The sequence below is a fragment of the Chiloscyllium punctatum genome, chromosome 4 (genome assembly GCF_047496795.1).
Source record: "Chiloscyllium punctatum isolate Juve2018m chromosome 4, sChiPun1.3, whole genome shotgun sequence".
NCBI lineage: Eukaryota > Metazoa > Chordata > Chondrichthyes > Orectolobiformes > Hemiscylliidae > Chiloscyllium > Chiloscyllium punctatum.
Window position 1 is genome coordinate 81,664,691 of NC_092742.1, and position 17,675 is coordinate 81,682,365.

At 52.4% G+C, this 17,675-nt stretch overlaps 1 protein-coding gene across 10 annotated transcripts in view; it reads left to right on the forward strand.

The window, feature by feature from the left end:
- The window catches only part of LOC140476474 (spectrin beta chain, non-erythrocytic 1-like), a 330,291-nt gene that overhangs the window by 121,415 nt on the left and 191,201 nt on the right, over positions 1-17,675 (forward strand). For all 10 annotated transcript variants that reach the window (XM_072569156.1, XM_072569161.1, XM_072569154.1 and 7 more), the window contains one exon: positions 14,192-14,388. In XM_072569156.1, coding sequence (XP_072425257.1) covers positions 14,238-14,388 — 151 coding nt within the window. In that variant the 5' untranslated portion in view covers positions 14,192-14,237. The remainder of the gene's footprint in view (positions 1-14,191; positions 14,389-17,675) is intronic.

A 17,675-nucleotide genomic window follows, 5' to 3' on the forward strand; every position in this document is an offset into this window, starting at 1 on the left:
CATCACCTCGCACAGACTCCATCACCTCGCACAGTCTCCATCACCTCGCACAGTCTCCATCACCTCGCACAGACTCCATCCCCTCGCACAGTCTCCATCCCCTCGCACAGTCTCCATCCCCTCGCACAGTCTCCATCCCCTCGCACAGTCTCCATCCCCTCGCACAGTCTCCATCCCCTCGCACAGTCTCCATCCCCTCGCACAGTCTCCATCACCTCACAGTCTCCATCGCCCCGCACAGTCTCCATCGCCTCGCACAGTCTCCATCGCCTCGCACAGTCTCCATCGCCTCGCACAGTCTCCATCGCCTCGCACAGACTCCATCACCTCGCATACTCTCCATCGCCTCGCACAGTCTCCATTGCCTCACACAGTCTCCATCACCTCACACAGACTCCATCTCCTCACACAGTCTCCATCGCCTCGCATACTCTCCATCTCCTCGCACAGTCTCCATCACCTCACACAGACTCCATCGCCTCACACAGTCTCCATCGCCTCACACAGTCTCCATCGCCTCACACAGTCTCCATCGTCTCACACAGTCTCCATCTCCTCGCACAGTCTCCATCTCCTCGCACAGTCTCCATCTCCTCGCACAGTCTCCATCGCCTCGCACAGTCTCCATCGCCTCGCACAGTCTCCATCGCCTCGCACAGTCTCCATCCCCTCGCACAGTCTCCATCACCTCGCACACACTCCATCACCTCGCACACACTCCATCACCTCGCACACACTCCATCACCTCGCACAGACTCCATCACCTCGCACAGACTCCATCACCTCGCACACTCTCCATCCCTTCGCACAGTCTCCATCCCCTCGCACAGTCTCCATCCCCTCGCACAGTCTCCATCCCCTCGCACAGTCTCCATCCCCTCGCACAGTCTCCATCACCTCGCACAGTCTCCATCACCTCGCACAGTCTCCATCCCCTCGCACAGTCTCCATCCCCTCGCACAGTCTCCATCACCTCACAGTCTCCATCACCTCACAGTCTCCATCGCCCCGCACAGTCTCCATCACCTCGCACAGACTCCATCACCTCGCACAGTCTCCATCACCTCGCACAGTCTCCATCACCTCGCACAGACTCCATCACCTCGCACAGTCTCCATCACCTCGCACACTCTCCATCGCCTCGCACAGTCTCCATCGCCTCGCACAGTCTCCATCGCCTCGCACAGTCTCCATCACCTCGCACAGACTCCATCGTCTCACACAGTCTCCATCACCTCGCACACTCTCCATCGCCTCGCACAGTCTCCATCGCCTCGCACAGTCTCCATCTCCTCGCACAGTCTCCATCACCTCGCACAGTCTCCATCACCTCGCACAGTGTCCATCACCTCGCACAGTCTCCATCACCTCGCACAGTCTCCATCTCCTCGCACAGTCTCCATCACCTCGCACAGTCTCCATCACCTCGCACAGTGTCCATCACCTCGCACAGTCTCCATCACCTCGCACAGTCTCCATCACCTCGCACAGTCTCCATCTCCTCGCACAGTCTCCATCACCTCGCACAGACTCCATCACCTCGCACAGACTCCATCACCTCGCACAGACTCCATCACCTCGCACAGTCTCCATCACCTCGCACAGACTCCATCACCTCGCACAGACTCCATCACCTCACACAGACTCCATCACCTCGCACAGTCTCCATCACCTCGCACAGACTCCATCCCCTCGCACAGTCTCCATCCCCTCGCACAGTCTCCATCCCCTCGCACAGTCTCCATCCCCTCGCACAGTCTCCATCACCTCGCACAGTCTCCATCACCTCGCACAGTCTCCATCCCCTCGCACAGTCTCCATCCCCTCGCACAGTCTCCATCCCCTCGCACAGTCTCCATCACCTCGCACAGTCTCCATCACCTCGCACAGACTCCATCCCCTCGCACAGTCTCCATCCCCTCGCACAGTCTCCATCCCCTCGCACAGTCTCCATCCCCTCGCACAGTCTCCATCACCTCGCACAGTCTCCATCACCTCGCACAGTCTCCATCACCTCGCACAGTCTCCATCACCTCGCACACTCTCCATCCCTTCGCACAGTCTCCATCCCCTCGCACAGTCTCCATTACCTGACACAGACTCCATCGTCTCACACAGTCTCCATCTCCTCACACAGTCTCCATCGCCCCGCACAGTCTCCATCGCTTCGCACAGACTACATCGTCTCACACAGTCTCCATCTCCTCACACAGTCTCCATCGCCTCGCACACACTCCATCACCTCGCACAGTCTCCTTCACCTCGCGCACACTCCATCCCCTCGCACAGTCTCCATCTCCTCGCACAGTCTCCATCACCTCGCGCACACTCCATCGCCTCGCACGGTCTCCATCTCCTCGCACAGACTCCATCACCTCACACAGTCTCCATCGCCCCGCACAGTCTCCATCACCTCGCACAGACTCCATCCCCTCACACAGTCTCCATCCCCTCGCACAGTCTCCATCCCCTCGCACAGTCTCCATCACCTCGCACAGTCTCCATCACCTCGCACAGTCTCCATCACCTCGCACAGTCTCCATCCCCTCGCACAGTCTCCATCCCCTCGCACAGTCTCCATCACCTCGCACAGACTCCATCACCTCGCACAGTCTCCATCACCTCGCACAGTCTCCATCACCTCGCACACTCTCCATCCCTTCGCACAGTCTCCATCCCCTCGCACAGTCTCCATTACCTGACACAGACTCCATCGTCTCACACAGTCTCCATCTCCTCACACAGTCTCCATCGCCCCGCACAGTCTCCATCGCTTCGCACAGACTACATCGTCTCACACAGTCTCCATCTCCTCACACAGTCTCCATCGCCTCGCACACACTCCATCACCTCGCACAGTCTCCTTCACCTCGCGCACACTCCATCCCCTCGCACAGTCTCCATCTCCTCGCACAGTCTCCATCACCTCGCGCACACTCCATCGCCTCGCACGGTCTCCATCTCCTCGCACAGACTCCATCACCTCACACAGTCTCCATCGCCCCGCACAGTCTCCATCACCTCGCACAGTCTCCATCACCTCGCACAGTCTCCATCACCTCGCACAGTGTCCATCACCTCGCACAGTGTCCATCACCTCGCATACTCTCCATCGCCTCACACAGTCTCCATCACCTCACACAGACTCCATCTCCTCACACAGTCTCCATCACCTCGCACACTCTCCATCCCCTCGCACAGTCTCCATCGCCTCACACAGTCTCCATCGCCCCGCACAGTCTCCATCTCCTCACACAGTCTCCATCACCTCGCACAGACTCCATCGTCTCACACAGTCTCCATCACCTCGCACACTCTCCACCGCCTCGCACAGTCTCCATCGCCTCGCACAGTCTCCATCGCCTCGCACAGTCTCCATCGCCTCGCACAGTCTCCATCGCCTCGCACAGTGTCCATCTCCTCGCACAGTCTCCATCGCCCCGCACAGTCTCCATCTCCTCACACAGTCTCCATCACCTCGCACAGACTACATCGTCTCACACAGTCTCCATCGCCTCACACAGTCTCCATCGCCTCACACAGTCTCCATCGCCTCACACAGTCTCCATCGCCTCACACAGTCTCCATCACCTCACACAGTCTCCATCACCTCACACAGACTCCATCGTCTCGCACAGTCTCCATCTCCTCGCACAGTCTCCATCTCCTCGCACAGTCTCCATCGCCTCGCACAGTCTCCATCGCCTCGCACAGACTCCATCCCCTCGCACAGTCTCCATCACCTCGCACAGTCTCCATCCCCTCGCACAGTCTCCATCCCCTCGCACAGTCTCCATCGCCTCGCACAGTCTCCATCACCTCGCACAGTCTCCATCACCTCACACAGACTCCATCGTCTCACACAGTCTCCATCGCCTCACACAGTCTCCATCACATCGCACACACTCCATCACCTCGCACAGACTTCATCACCTCGCACAGACTCCATCACCTCGCACAGACTCCATCACCTCGCACAGTCTCCATCACTTCGCACAGTCTCCATCACCTCGCACACTCTCCATCCCTTCGCACAGTCTCCATCCCCTCGCACAGTCTCCATCACCTCGCACAGTCTCCATCACCTCGCACAGTCTCCATCACCTCGCACACTCTCCATCCCTTCGCACAGTCTCCATCCCCTCGCACAGTCTCCATCCCCTCGCACAGTCTCCATCCCCTCGCACAGTCTCCATCCCCTCGCACAGTCTCCATCACCTCGCACAGTCTCCATCCCCTCGCACAGTCTCCATCACCTCACAGTCTCCATCACCTCACAGTCTCCATCGCCCCGCACAGTCTCCATCACCTCGCACAGACTCCATCACCTCGCACAGTCTCCATCACCTCGCACAGTCTCCATCACCTCGCACAGACTCCATCACCTCGCACAGTCTCCATCACCTCGCACACTCTCCATCGCCTCGCACAGTCTCCATCGCCCCGCACAGTCTCCATCACCTCGCACAGACTCCATCACCTCGCACAGTCTCCATCACCTCGCACAGTCTCCATCACCTCGCACAGTCTCCATCACCTCGCACAGTCTCCATCACCTCGCACAGACTCCATCGTCTCACACAGTCTCCATCACCTCGCACACTCTCCATCGCCTCGCACAGTCTCCATCGCCTCGCACAGTCTCCATCTCCTCGCACAGTCTCCATCACCTCGCACAGTCTCCATCACCTCGCACAGTGTCCATCACCTCGCACAGTCTCCATCACCTCGCACAGTCTCCATCTCCTCGCACAGTCTCCATCACCTCGCACAGTCTCCATCACCTCGCACAGTGTCCATCACCTCGCACAGTCTCCATCACCTCGCACAGTCTCCATCACCTCGCACAGTCTCCATCTCCTCGCACAGTCTCCATCACCTCGCACAGACTCCATCACCTCGCACAGACTCCATCACCTCACACAGACTCCATCACCTCGCACAGTCTCCATCACCTCGCACAGACTCCATCACCTCGCACAGACTCCATCACCTCACACAGACTCCATCACCTCGCACAGTCTCCATCACCTCGCACAGACTCCATCCCCTCACACAGTCTCCATCCCCTCGCACAGTCTCCATCCCCTCGCACAGTCTCCATCCCCTCGCACAGTCTCCATCACCTCGCACAGTCTCCATCACCTCGCACAGTCTCCATCACCTCGCACAGTCTCCATCCCCTCGCACAGTCTCCATCCCCTCGCACAGTCTCCATCACCTCGCACAGACTCCATCACCTCGCACAGTCTCCATCACCTCGCACAGTCTCCATCACCTCGCACACTCTCCATCCCTTCGCACAGTCTCCATCCCCTCGCACAGTCTCCATTACCTGACACAGACTCCATCGTCTCACACAGTCTCCATCTCCTCACACAGTCTCCATCGCCCCGCACAGTCTCCATCGCTTCGCACAGACTACATCGTCTCACACAGTCTCCATCTCCTCACACAGTCTCCATCGCCTCGCACACACTCCATCACCTCGCACAGTCTCCTTCACCTCGCGCACACTCCATCCCCTCGCACAGTCTCCATCTCCTCGCACAGTCTCCATCACCTCGCGCACACTCCATCGCCTCGCACGGTCTCCATCTCCTCGCACAGACTCCATCACCTCACACAGTCTCCATCGCCCCGCACAGTCTCCATCACCTCGCACAGTCTCCATCACCTCGCACAGTCTCCATCACCTCGCACAGTGTCCATCACCTCGCACAGTGTCCATCACCTCGCATACTCTCCATCGCCTCACACAGTCTCCATCACCTCACACAGACTCCATCTCCTCACACAGTCTCCATCACCTCGCACACTCTCCATCCCCTCGCACAGTCTCCATCGCCTCACACAGTCTCCATCGCCCCGCACAGTCTCCATCTCCTCACACAGTCTCCATCACCTCGCACAGACTCCATCGTCTCACACAGTCTCCATCACCTCGCACACTCTCCACCGCCTCGCACAGTCTCCATCGCCTCGCACAGTCTCCATCGCCTCGCACAGTCTCCATCACCTCGCACAGTCTCCATCACCTCGCACAGTGTCCATCTCCTCGCACAGTCTCCATCGCCCCGCACAGTCTCCATCTCCTCACACAGTCTCCATCACCTCGCACAGACTACATCGTCTCACACAGTCTCCATCGCCTCACACAGTCTCCATCGCCTCACACAGTCTCCATCGCCTCACACAGTCTCCATCGCCTCACACAGTCTCCATCGCCTCACACAGTCTCCATCACCTCACACAGTCTCCATCACCTCACACAGACTCCATCGTCTCGCACAGTCTCCATCTCCTCGCACAGTCTCCATCTCCTCGCACAGTCTCCATCGCCTCGCACAGTCTCCATCGCCTCGCACAGTCTCCATCCCCTCGCACAGTCTCCATCACCTCGCACAGTCTCCATCCCCTCGCACAGTCTCCATCCCCTCGCACAGTCTCCATCGCCTCGCACAGTCTCCATCACCTCGCACAGTCTCCATCACCTCACACAGACTCCATCGTCTCACACAGTCTCCATCGCCTCACACAGTCTCCATCACATCGCACACACTCCATCACCTCGCACAGACTTCATCACCTCGCACAGACTCCATCACCTCGCACAGACTCCATCACCTCACACAGTCTCCATCACTTCGCACAGTCTCCATCACCTCGCACACTCTCCATCCCCTCGCACAGTCTCCATCCCCTCGCACAGTCTCCATCACCTCGCACAGTCTCCATCACCTCGCACAGTCTCCATCACCTCGCACACTCTCCATCCCTTCGCACAGTCTCCATCCCCTCGCACAGTCTCCATTACCTGACACAGACTCCATCGTCTCACACAGTCTCCAACTCCTCACACAGTCTCCATCGCCCCGCACAGTCTCCATCGCTTCGCACAGACTACATCGTCTCACACAGTCTCCATCTCCTCACACAGTCTCCATCGCCTCGCACACACTCCATCACCTCGCACAGTCTCCTTCCCCTCGCGCACACTCCATCCCCTCGCACAGTCTCCATCTCCTCGCACAGTCTCCATCACCTCGCGCACACTCCATCGCCTCGCACGGTCTCCATCTCCTCGCACAGACTCCATCACCTCACACAGTCTCCATCGCCCCGCACAGTCTCCATCACCTCGCACAGTCTCCATCACCTCGCACAGTCTCCATCACCTCGCACAGTGTCCATCACCTCGCACAGTGTCCATCACCTCGCATACTCTCCATCGCCTCACACAGTCTCCATCACCTCACACAGACTCCATCTCCTCACACAGTCTCCATCACCTCGCACACTCTCCATCCCCTCGCACAGTCTCCATCGCCTCACACAGTCTCCATCGCCCCGCACAGTCTCCATCTCCTCACACAGTCTCCATCACCTCGCACAGACTCCATCGTCTCACACAGTCTCCATCACCTCGCACACTCTCCACCGCCTCGCACAGTCTCCATCGCCTCGCACAGTCTCCATCGCCTCGCACAGTCTCCATCACCTCGCACAGTCTCCATCGCCTCGCACAGTCTCCATCACCTCGCACAGTGTCCATCTCCTCGCACAGTCTCCATCGCCCCGCACAGTCTCCATCGCCTCACACAGTCTCCATCGCCTCGCACAGTCTCCATCACCTCGCACAGTGTCCATCTCCTCGCACAGTCTCCATCGCCCCGCACAGTCTCCATCGCCTCACACAGTCTCCATCGCCCCGCACAGTCTCCATCTCCTCACACAGTCTCCATCACCTCGCACAGACTCCATCGTCTCACACAGTCTCCATCACCTCGCACACTCTCCACCGCCTTGCACAGTCTCCATCGCCTCGCACAGTCTCCATCGCCTCACACAGTCTCCATCACCTCGCACACTCTCCACCGCCTCGCACAGTCTCCATCACCTCGCACAGTGTCCATCTCCTCGCACAGTCTCCATCGCCCCGCACAGTCTCCATCGCCTCACACAGTCTCCATCGCCTCACACAGTCTCCATCGCCTCACACAGTCTCCATCGCCTCACACAGTCTCCATCGCCTCACACAGTCTCCATCGCCTCACACAGTCTCCATCACCTCACACAGTCTCCATCACCTCACACAGACTCCATCGTCTCGCACAGTCTCCATCTCCTCGCACAGTCTCCATCTCCTCGCACAGTCTCCATCGCCTCGCACAGTCTCCATCGCCTCGCACAGACTCCATCCCCTCGCACAGTCTCCATCACCTCGCACAGTCTCCATCCCCTCGCACAGTCTCCATCCCCTCGCACAGTCTCCATCGCCTCGCACAGTCTCCATCACCTCGCACAGTCTCCATCACCTCACACAGACTCCATCGTCTCACACAGTCTCCATCGCCTCACACAGTCTCCATCACATCGCACACACTCCATCACCTCGCACAGACTTCATCACCTCGCACAGACTCCATCACCTCGCACAGACTCCATCACCTCACACAGTCTCCATCACTTCGCACAGTCTCCATCACCTCGCACACTCTCCATCCCTTCGCACAGTCTCCATCCCCTCGCACAGTCTCCATCACCTCGCACAGTCTCCATCACCTCACACAGTCTCCATCACTTCGCACAGTCTCCATCACCTCGCACACTCTCCATCCCTTCGCACAGTCTCCATCCCCTCGCACAGTCTCCATCACCTCGCACAGTCTCCATCACCTTGCACAGTCTCCATCACCTCGCACAGTCTCCATCACCTCGCACAGACTCCATCCCCTCGCACAGACTCCATCCCCTCGCACAGACTCCATCCCCTCGCACAGTCTCCATCCCCTCGCACAGTCTCCATCACCTCGCAAAGTCTCCATCCCCTCGCACAGTCTCCATCACCTCGCGCAGACTCCATCACCTCACACAGTCTCCATCACCTCGCACAGTCTCCATCACCTCGCACAGTCTCCATCCCTTCGCACAGTCTCCATCCCCTCGCACAGTCTCCATCCCCTCGCACAGTCTCCATCCCCTCGCACAGTCTCCATCCCCTCGCACAGTCTCCATCGCCTCGCACAGACTCCATCGCCTCGCACAGTCTCCATCGCCTCGCACAGTCTCCATCGCCTCGCACAGTCTCCATCACCTCGCACAGTCTCCATCACCTCACACAGACTCCATCGTCTCACACAGTCTCCATCGCCTCACACAGTCTCCATCTCCTCGCACAGACTCCATCACATCGCACACACTCCATCACCTCGCACAGACTTCATCACCTCGCACAGACTCCATCACCTCGCACAGACTCCATCACCTCACACAGTCTCCATCACTTCGCACAGTCTCCATCACCTCGCACACTCTCCATCCCTTCGCACAGTCTCCATCGCCTCGCACAGTCTCCATCGCCTCGCACAGTCTCCATCGCCTCGCACAGTCTCCATCACCTCGCACAGTGTCCATCACCTCGCACAGTGTCCATCACCTCGCACAGTCTCCATCACCTCGCACAGTCTCCATCACCTCGCACAGTCTCCATCTCCTCGCACAGTCTCCATCGCCTCGCACAGTCTCCATCGCCTCGCACAGTCTCCATCGCCTCGCACAGTCTCCATCACCTCGCACAGTCTCCATCACCTCGCACAGTCTCCATCGCCTCGCACAGACTCCATCACCTCGCATACTCTCCATCGCCTCACACAGTCTCCATCCCCTCACACAGACTCCATCACCTCCCACAGTCTCCATCGCCTCGCACAGTCTCCATCGCCTCGCACAGTCTCCATCGCCTCGCACAGTCTCCATCGCCTCGCACAGTCTCCATCTCCTCACACTGTCTCCATCTCCTCCCACAGTCTCCATCCCCTCGCACAGTCTCCATCCCCTCGCACAGTCTCCATCTCCTCCCACAGTCTCCATCGCCTCGCAGTCTCCATCTCCTCGCACAGACTCAATCGCCTCGCACAGACTCCATCACCTCACACTGTCTCCATCTCCTCCCACAGTCTCCATCGCCTCGCACAGTCTCCATCGCCTCGCACAGTCTCCATCTCCTCGCACAGTGTCCATCACCTCGCACAGTGTCCATCACCTCGCACAGTCTCCATCGCCTCGCACAGTCTCCATCGCCTCGCACAGTCTCCATCTCCTCGCACAGTCTCCATCACCTCGCACAGTCTCCATCTCCTCACACAGTCTCCATCGCCTCGCACAGTCTCCATCGCCTCGCACAGTCTCCATCGCCTCGCACAGTCTCCATCTCCTCGCACAGTCTCCATCACCTCACACAGACTCCATCACCTCGCACAGTCTCCATCTCCTCGCACAGTCTCCATCCCCTCACACAGTCTCCATCGCCTCTCACAGTCTCCATCTCCTCGCACAGTGTCCATCACCTCGCACAGTGTCCATCACCTCGCACAGTCTCCATCTCCTCACACAGTCTCCATCGCCTCGCACAGTCTCCATCTCCTCACACAGTCTCCATCACCTCGCACAGTCTCCATCTCCTCGCACAGTCTCCGTCTCCTCGCACAGTGTCCATCACCTCGCACAGTGTCCATCACCTCGCACAGTGTCCATCGCCTCGCACAGTCTCCATCGCCTCGCACAGTCTCCATCGCCTCGCACAGTCTCCATCGCCTCGCACAGTCTCCATCGCCTCGCACAGTCTCCATCGCCTCACACAGTCTCCATCGCCTCACACAGTCTCCATCACCTCACACAGACTCCATCTCCTCACACAGTCTCCATCGCCTCGCATACTCTCCATCTCCTCGCACAGTCTCCATCACCTCACACAGACTCCATCTCCTCACACAGTCTCCATCTCCTCACACAGTCTCCATCTCCTCACACAGTCTCCATCGCCTCACACAGTCTCCATCGCCTCACACAGTCTCCATCGCCTCACACAGTCTCCATCGCCTCACACAGTCTCCATCGCCTCACACAGTCTCCATCGTCTCACACAGTCTCCATCTCCTCGCACAGTCTCCATCTCCTCGCACAGTCTCCATCTCCTCGCACAGACTCCATCACCTCGCACAGTCTCCATCACCTCGCACAGACTCCATCCCCTCACACAGTCTCCATCCCCTCACACAGTCTCCATCACCTCGCACAGTCTCCATCACCTCGCACAGACTCCATCACCTCGCACAGACTCCATCACCTCGCACAGTCTCCATCACCTCGCACAGACTCCATCACCTCGCACAGACTCCATCACCTCGCACGGTCTCCATCACCTCGCACAGACTCCATCACCTCGCACAGACTCCATCGCCTCGCACAGTCTCCATCGCCTCGCACAGTCTCCATCACCTCGCACAGTCTCCATCGCCTCGCACAGTCTTCATCACCTCACACAGACTCCATTGCCTTGCACAGACCCCATCGCCTCACACAGACTCCATTGCCTTAGACAAACTCCATTACCTTGTACAGACTCTATCACCTCTCCTAACTTTGTACCTGTCTCCGTTTATCTGTTACTAAAACCTTCACTGGTGTCTTTGTTTCTTTTCCAATATACTTCGGGCTACTCTCTCAGAGGCCATCCAGAAATCTGCTCACCATGCCCTGATTAGCAGTGAGTTCCAATCCGTTGTCATCCTTTTGCTCAATTTTAAAATTCTCATCATTGGTTTCGACTTCCTGTGTGGTCTTGCCCCTCCATTTCTCTTTAATCTGCTCTGAGATAGATGGACTTTCCTAAACCTGGACTCTCATGCATGTTCACTTTATTTGGTGCACCATCTGTAGCCATGCCTTTTGGTTGCATTTCTTCCATGTTTTGGTGTACCGTCCTATACCTCTCTGTCTTCCTACCACGCTGACCTCCTTTAAGACTTTTCTTCATGCCAACTCTTGAGGCATGCTATGAGCTATCTTGTCTGACCTATAACCTCATCTGGCACAGTGTCATTTTCTTTTAACATCCTCCTGTGAATTTCCTTGGGAAGTTTGGTTATGTCACTTATGCTATGCAGATCTAAGGTGTTGTTTTAAGTTATCACTGGAACTGGGAAAAGTTTGCATTAGGATGCAGTGAACCTCCATTAAAATAGAGATGATGTCTCATTCATTCTTTTACTTCGTGTCTACACACACTGGGCAAAACATTTATGAAGCATATGCAAGACAGATATCGAAAGATTAAATTAGTGTTCTTTTTCCTCCATTTTCATTCTCTTTTGTGTTTCTTCCCTTCTGTTTCTACAGTCGCTTCTGTTAAGATGTGACAGTTCCATTCTCGTGCAACACTGTGTTACAAGAAAATCACATAATTAGCAGCACCATTTACACTAATGGGACTGGAATTGCATTATAGCCCATACGCACTTTAAAAGTTCGCACTTTAGAAACAGTGTCCCCAGTTTATCAATCATGTTACAGTGAATTTGCATTAACAACATGCGTGTTATAGCAGAACAACCTGTACTTCTGTTTTATGTCCCTCTGCACTTATAATCTACTAGTTCTAGTGAGCCTCACTTAACCTTATTACTCTCGGTTTTACTCTGCAATGTCTCTTTAATCTAAAGAATACCAAAGGCTTCTACTTTCAGTTCTGTCCAATTTTCCCTTGTTTCTGCAGCTTTACTGCAGAATCTCCAGAAAGAAATTCTCAGTGTCCACAGTTGCCCGTTCATGTGGATGTCTTAAGAAAGGCCTCTATCCCAGCCTCACAGCCCAGCATGGCTGAAAATCTGACATTCCCTTCTCATGCTGTTTGTTTACAGTGCTGTGTGTTTTGGGCCACCCTGTATCTTTTAGATCTGTCTGTGTTCTGATGGATCGCAGAAAGCCAGCCCAGAGTGATATGTGCTGGTTGTAACTGGGCAAGTGTTTTGCTTCACCATGTGTTGTATGGAGCATGTGCTTTGCTGCTCCACGTTTTCAACCAGACAACTCCCAAACTTCCAAAAATAAGTTTCAAACAATCCTTGATGCACAGCCGCAGTAAAATGTAGGAGTTGGTGTTGAGCCTGGACCCTGCCTGATACTAATGGACACAAGATTAATGTTACACTTTCAGGTGGCGGGGGGGGGGTGGGGCGGGGGTGAGTAATTTTACTTTAATTTTGTTCCATTATTTCTGTCCCATAGCCTTCACATCCGTAGTCCTTTCCCTTTTTGTCATTGGCAGACTAAGATGATTTTCACAATCTGTACTTGAAGGCAGATGAGGATCTATCCATTGATTTTCTCTGCAGTCCCTGTGGTTACTTTGCCAAGATTCCTGCACCACTCTCAACAACAGCAACTTTATTGTTGTAGTGTATTTAAAGTTGTAATTATCTGAGTATCGGTTCTGTGAAAGAACAATAGTAAATTTGAACTAATAAGCTCCAAGGTTACGTATTGGACAACTCATGAAAAAATGCTTCAATGTTAACGTCCTCGACTCCCTATATTGGCAGCATTTGTCTTTTTGGTCAGTAATTGTTGCGAATGGTTCTGCTGTGAAATGAAACCTGGAGGTTGATGAATGTAACCCCAGTGTTCCTCCTTCCGTCGAAGGGGTTTTCAGAGTTTAAAGTGCCTTGTCCAGAAACGTGGCTTAATGTAGTGCCAGTGGATGACCACATGCAGCCAGTACAACAGGACCTTTGAGTGCATGTCACCAGTACAGCTGGCATTGCAGACAATCGTAATGCATGTGTGCTGTGTGTTTATTTTGATGCAGAAGTGCGGAACTGTGAGTCACCGCATCAGCTCCAATATATCATTCACAGCTGTGAACCCGTTACACTTGTCAAAGTCTTAAGCCCCCAAAAGAATTTTCAGGAGATAAATTTCAGGACATCATGCATTTCATCAAACATGGGCAACACAACAACGAACACAGCTTCTGTTTGCTTGCTTGGTTGAGCATTCGATCTACATTCCAGTTAATGGCTTGTTGTATCAGTAACAGTCTGTCTATGATGTCTCTGTTGGAAGCGGGGAGCAATCACGCTCTGTGCAGTTGTTAGATGCTGCTTTACAGTATGTTTGTACATGCAAGACCTCCATCTACTGGACAGAGTGTGCTGTGAAATTTTCAGAGGTGCTTGCACCATTCTTGCTGCATTATTATCACAGCAGCTGAATGCCTCCAATGAAAAGAATGTATCAACCATCCCCACAGTGATCTAAAGTTGCAGCCCCTATCATGTAGCTCATAAACACTGGGATATTTGTTTTGTCGAGAAGCTGCTTTGTGTTAAAGCGTTGTTTCTTCCTGCAGAGAGGCCTTATGAGAGAAAGAGGAAGACGAATATAGGAGCAGCACAATGACATCGGCCACAGATTTTGATAATGTGGAGATTCAACAGCAGTACAGCCACATTAATGCTCGTTGGGAACTCTCGGATGAAGGTGAACTCGATAATGACAACAGCTCGGCAAGGTTGTTTGAGCGTTCCAGGATCAAAGCTCTTTCAGGTAAAAGCTGCTGAACTCTAGATTATTTTCTGAGAATTTAGTTGGATAGTCCTCGTGCTAGCATCTGTTCAGGTTTGGTAATGTGTTGGGATCCCTTGGGCATAAGAAATTATGTAAATTCAAACCATTGCCTTTATGACGATTAATATTTTCATTGAATGCACATCAGTCTGAAAACTGTGCCTTATTTCTCAGCAGGGGGAAGAAAAAGGTTTGCTTTCACCTGTGACGTGCCTGTGAAAGTAAATCTTGAGGATTGGCAGCAGGAGTCTGGCTTTCAGTGTTGAATTTCTGAGAGGAAGTTTTGCAAATTGGGATTGCTTAGCAAAAAAATGTCTAGAAGACTTAATAAGTGTAATATCCATATTTTTCTTCCTGCTATTGTCATTGTGACTGAAAATAGCCTCAACATTTCATCCATCGGGTTTTGGGTTAGCAAGATCCTATGAAATCCAGGAAAGATTTCTGACATTCAAGTTCATACGCTTGAAAATAATCAGCGTGTTGAAGATATCTTGAATCATGCCTGTTTTAACATCCTCTGCTCAAAGGATGATCAAATCACACAAGCCATTCATGCAGTTGGTCTGGGTCACCACTCATTGTGATCTGTCACTCATTTGTGGAGAAACAGCACTCTGTAAATGTGTCTTTAAAAAGGCACTTCTCCCTAAAGTGTTTGTCAAACCTCAGAGATGTTTGTATGTGTTAGCTTGCAGATGCAATCAAAAAGCAATACAGCCAGATATTAAGTAGTTCTAATGTCTGCTGATCAGATGTTTCTCACGTTGTCATTGTAATCATTGTACTTATAAAAAAAATCTTTTGCTTTTAAGGGAAGAGACAAAGCAAGCTATTGGTTTCCTGTTGCATTCCTGACCGGAGAAAACCTGGCCTCTTCCCAAGGATAGCAGCCAAACAGTTGTAAATGCAGAAAAGTATCCAACTGCAATTAGTCTATGTAGTGGCCCACAGGATCTGCTATTTGGAGTACTTTCGGAAGTTCTTGAGAGTTAGCTTTGTTGGGAGAGACATGATAGCAGTATTCCGATGCCAGACATACCCATCAGACATCTGCTTAGTTTTTTAACCGAAAACAAAGGCAAATTATTAAACACATCTGGCAAAGTTCTCATTTTAAATGCTTAAGCTTCCCTGACGCTCAATGTACAAGTTTTGAAATCGAACATTCGTAATCGGTTGTTCCAGAAACTGAAATCTATTTGCTGTCCAGTGCTGTCCAGTGAGATGTCTTCAATGTTATCATTCAAGCAAGATTCATTATGATAAGTGCAGCCATCAAGTCATGCTCTTGACTTGGGTATTATGTTGTGCAACATGTGCATCTAGAATACTCGGCAAGGTTTCTTTACCTTTGATTTCTTTCAACTCACTCTCTGCTGAAGATGCAGCATATTTTCTCTGACGCAAGTGTTCTCCAGTTCATCATCCAGATAGTGACCATATCCCTGAATGGGTTGTTAACTCACTGTTCAACTATCGAGGGATATCACGGTTGAACTCAATCCTATCCTCAGCCAGTGCTGTCGGATACACATCTGAAGCAGTGGTGACTGGAAAGCCATTGGAAGCAGGTGTTTTGCCCAGTCTCCCTTTACTCTATATGCCATTCAGTAACAATATAGACCAGTGATTGAAACTGGGGTTTTGCAGGTTTGTGTAACTGAACTATCAGGCAACGGAAAAGAAAATGAAGCTGGCCTTTTCCCGCCTCTTTTCACATTTACTTGGTGTCATTTTTGAATGTTGTTCTACATGAATGCCTAAAGAGGGGAAGGATTTCATTTTGACTGAATTACAGTTTTAATATCCAAATGGTTGAAGTATGTGACATACAGATCAGTTCAAGTTGTTGTGGGTATTTAACAGCCTTAATAGGATATTGCTCAAGATAAAGTAAATTCTTAAAATATATTTTTCTGAGGTTGGCAGAAGCAGGTTAGCTGTGCTTTTCTGTCTTTTTAAATAATCAAAGGAATAGGGCAAACTATAAGGAAAACTGGCAAGTTTGATCAGTAGGGAAAATGCAGAAAGTAGACATGAGAAATGTCAGAGCAGCCATGATCCTATTGAATGGCAGAGCAGATGTGACAGGCTGAATGGCCTACTCCTGTTAACATTTTGAGTCCGGTGACTCTTCATCATAATTGTGAAGAAGGGTCATTATACTCAAAACATTAACTCTGCTTTCTCCCCACAGATGCTGCCAGACCTGCTGAGTTTCTCCAGCAATTTCAGTTTTTGTTTCAGATCTCCTGCATCTGCAATAAGTTGCTTTGTTTCAGGGTCTGACCCTGTTCCTATTTCTCTGACGACCGTATGATGTGTAAATCTCTATTTATAAAACCGTGTTATAATTCAGGACAACATCTTGGAGTTGGTAGCATTTCTATACAAAAGACAACACTGGAATGTTTTTGATCAATCTAAAACCAACTGCCTTTGAAAGAGATTGTAAGAAAAATTGTATTGAAAATATAGAAAGGCTGGAGCAGTATGCAGTAAATGATGGTTAATCTCAACTTGGTGCGTTCAATATACAGCATTGCTGCCCATGATTTTAAGTCAATCAGAGACCAGTGGTTTTTCCAATTTGTTTTGAGCTTAGGCAACTAATGAACAACAATAATGGCTCATGTTGTTTTTTGGTGAAGGTAGCCTGTTAGCGAAACTGGTCATTCTTAGTTTGTCATCATTCAATTTCTACACCGTGTGTAAATTAGCTTGTGCTTTCATTCTTGTTTTCAGTCTCATTCGTTGATGAGAAACCAAAGTCTTGTAACTTTGGGTGGCAATGTGGCTCAGTAGTTAGCACTGTTGCCTTACAGCACCAGGGACCTGGGTTCGATTCTAGCCTCAGGCGACTGTCTGTGTGGAAATTGCACATTCTCCGTGTATATGTTGGTTCGCTCTGGGTGCTCTCACAGTCCAAGGACGCACAGGTTAAATGGATCGATCCATACTAAATTGCCCTTTAGTACCCAGGGTTAGGTGGATTAGCCATGGGAAATGCAGGGTCATAGGGCGTGGATGTGGGATGCTGTTTGGAGTGGGGGTATGGGCTAACTAGCCTGCTTCCATACTGTAGGGATTCTGTGATCTGTTTCAGGAAATCATTATTCTTTACCAATAATGTTAACAGATTTGCTCTGGCTATTGTGCCCTTATTTTAATAATTCTTTATAAACGGTAATGGAACTAGTCAATGTTTTCCCGATGTGCTACAATCGTACCCCGTGTCAATGATGGTATTGCCATACCTCCAA